The sequence below is a fragment of the Pteropus vampyrus genome, unplaced genomic scaffold (assembly GCF_000151845.1).
Source record: "Pteropus vampyrus isolate Shadow unplaced genomic scaffold, Pvam_2.0 Scaffold131, whole genome shotgun sequence".
Lineage (NCBI taxonomy): Eukaryota > Metazoa > Chordata > Mammalia > Chiroptera > Pteropodidae > Pteropus > Pteropus vampyrus.
In genome coordinates, this window is record NW_011888912.1 from 859,448 (window position 1) to 861,976 (window position 2,529).

At 50.6% G+C, this 2,529-nt stretch overlaps 1 protein-coding gene across 1 annotated transcript in view; it reads left to right on the forward strand.

Annotated features, from left to right (window-relative positions):
• Positions 1 to 2,529, forward strand: part of PTPRC (protein tyrosine phosphatase, receptor type C) — a 91,722-nt gene that overhangs the window by 54,219 nt on the left and 34,974 nt on the right. Inside the window, exons 6-7 of the mRNA XM_011367310.1 lie at positions 1,358 to 1,465; positions 1,840 to 2,055. Coding sequence (XP_011365612.1) covers positions 1,358 to 1,465; positions 1,840 to 2,055 — 324 coding nt within the window. The remainder of the gene's footprint in view (positions 1 to 1,357; positions 1,466 to 1,839; positions 2,056 to 2,529) is intronic.

Genomic DNA, 2,529 nt, shown 5'->3' on the forward strand with positions numbered 1-2,529 from the left:
CCCAAACGTCCTAACGTGATGACGATCACGATCGTGTTTGGGGGTAAATTAACAAAAAAGCTTTATAGACCAGCTCCTTGGTTTATGACATTTGAAGTTTTGAGATCCCAACTTTGTACGAGGCATTGCGAACCCCACGGCATCCGTTAAGCCTGACTCGATGGATCTCAGTTCGTAAAGCTGAGAGATTATAAAGCGCCCTTCCCCAGAAATGCCTGGGGCGGAGAGGGCGCGAAATAACGTTTTAATAATTTACTTTCTTTTCTTTCTCTCTTTCAGCTCCTACTACACCTAAGCAGACGTGTGGTAAGTGCGCGCCCCAGAAGCCCCACACAGATATAACTTTAATTCTCCCGTTTTTATGCCAAGCTTCCAGGAGTCCCCAACAGGCTGAACTCGCTGGCTGTGATTCCTCAGCCATGGCTCCCTCCAAATCTCAAAAGCCAGCGTCCTTCAGGGGCCAGAAGCTTCCATGCCCCATGCAGACGTAGTTCTGAGTACCAGGTTTAATAATCGCTAGCCAAACAACTTTGCGGAGGCCACTGGACTGCAGGGGGGCATTTGTGAAACGGAACGGAAGCCAGGTCCTTCCAGGGCAGGGGAGGGGCAAGGAGTCCACGTAAGGATCAATCCGGACTGTGGACAAAACCTCAAGGCCTGGCAGGAAGAAGGAACGTCGCGTATCTGTCCTGTCTGTCTGTCTGTCTGTCTGTCTGTCTCGCTGCCTTGCTTCGGTTTGGCTCCAAGCGCGGGCCTGGAATTCCTCCGAACCCACTCTCTCTTCCCAGGGGTTCTCCATATATCCAGTGTTCGGATCCGCCTTCATACGTTTGCTTCATTAATGAGACGTTTCACGATCAGTCACCTGCTTTCGCTCTTCCTCTAAGTCATAAGGACCCACTAACGGTCACCTCCTCTGGAGAACCCCTCCATCCCTCCAGTCTGAAGAGAATCCCCTCTCTCTCTCTCTCTGTCTCTCTCTGTCTGTCTCTCTCTCTCTCTCTCTCTCTCTCTCTCTCTCTCTCTCTCTGCTCCCACATAATTTTGCACATAACAGTGTTGGAGGCGTTTGCATGTCTTCGGCAGTTCACGTCTGTGCCTGTCCGCATGTGAGACTGCACGTTTCTGAAAGCCGAATGTCTGTATTCTCAGTGGTTGGGACAGTGTCTGAAACATAGCGAGGGCTTAAAAATTTTCAACGCCTTGAGAAATGAGTGACCGAGTTAATGTTTGCGGAAAAGATATTTTTGCCAAAGGCGTCTGTTTAAATAAAGGTAAGATGACGCAAAGAAAGGCAGTTGATTATCGGTGACTTTACATAAGTAAAGGGCTGACTGACGAGCCCTGGGCTCTCCAGATAATTGGCGTCTCGACTACTTGGAGAAACTGGTCGTCGAGAACCACATCTTAGAAGGGAGAGAAGTGGGGAATCGGGAGAAGCATTGGTCGGACACAGTGTTCATTTGTGCGTCGATTCAAGTGGTTACTGAGCTCCCCCTGGGGGCAGATTTTCTACGTGGACCTAGACTCATGGCGATGACTGAGGTGGCCTGGCCTCTGCTGTCATGTCGGATGCCGTCCAGACAGAAGGATGACATCACGGCCCGATAATCATCCAAATGCAAACCTTCAAGCCGCGGTCCTTGATAAGGCGGCCGAGGGAATCACGGGAGAAGAGTAGAGAAGCCCCTCGTGTGTTTCTCCCCTGCTCGTGTCCCTGGGGGGTATTTCATTAGTGATCTGACGTTTCTGAAAACACACGTTGAGGCGTTTGCACTGAACGTAGTTTTTTCGTTCTGAAAAATAGAAGAGAATCCTCACTGTCTTATTTCCTTTCAGATGACGCGTATAGAGATGTCTCTGTGGCTTACCAGATGGAGACCGGGAAAATGACATTCAGTGCTGAACTAAGAGTCACCGGCGAGGTGAAATGTCAGCCTATGCCGTGTCCAGAGAAAAAGCTCTCAAACCTGTCAGCATGCGACACCATCACGGTCAATTTAACTGGTGACTCGTGTGAGCCAGCTAAGAAGTTAGAACTACATGTGCCACCAGGTAAATACAAACGACGACCCCTTGTATATTTACAGAAACGGTACTTTTGTGTGTGCGGCGGCTTCTAGGGGTCACGGGAACCGATCTCTTGAGAAATCAGGGCCGAGGGCGAGGCAGGTAGCGTGACGTGAGGGGGTGAGTTTCGTGCTTCTAACCCAGTGAACGTCGTCAGCTCGCGGAGGCCGTCCGTTCTCCTCCGTCACCCGCTCCGTGCAGTCCCTCCGCAGGGGAGGTCGTGCAGCTGCCACGTGCCTTATCCCACTGTGTGGTGACGCACAGCATTTCATTCCCTTTCCCTCCCCCACTTCATTCAGTAACTGAATATCGACAGGCGCATATCTGCGCGTTTAAATACAGTGTGTCTGCAGCGTATTGGGGAAAACCACCAAGTCAAGGATTTGATGTTTGCGGAAAGGACGAACCTACTTTAACGCAAAAAAAAAAAGGAGCGTTAAGGGTCAGGCGAAGGTCGTC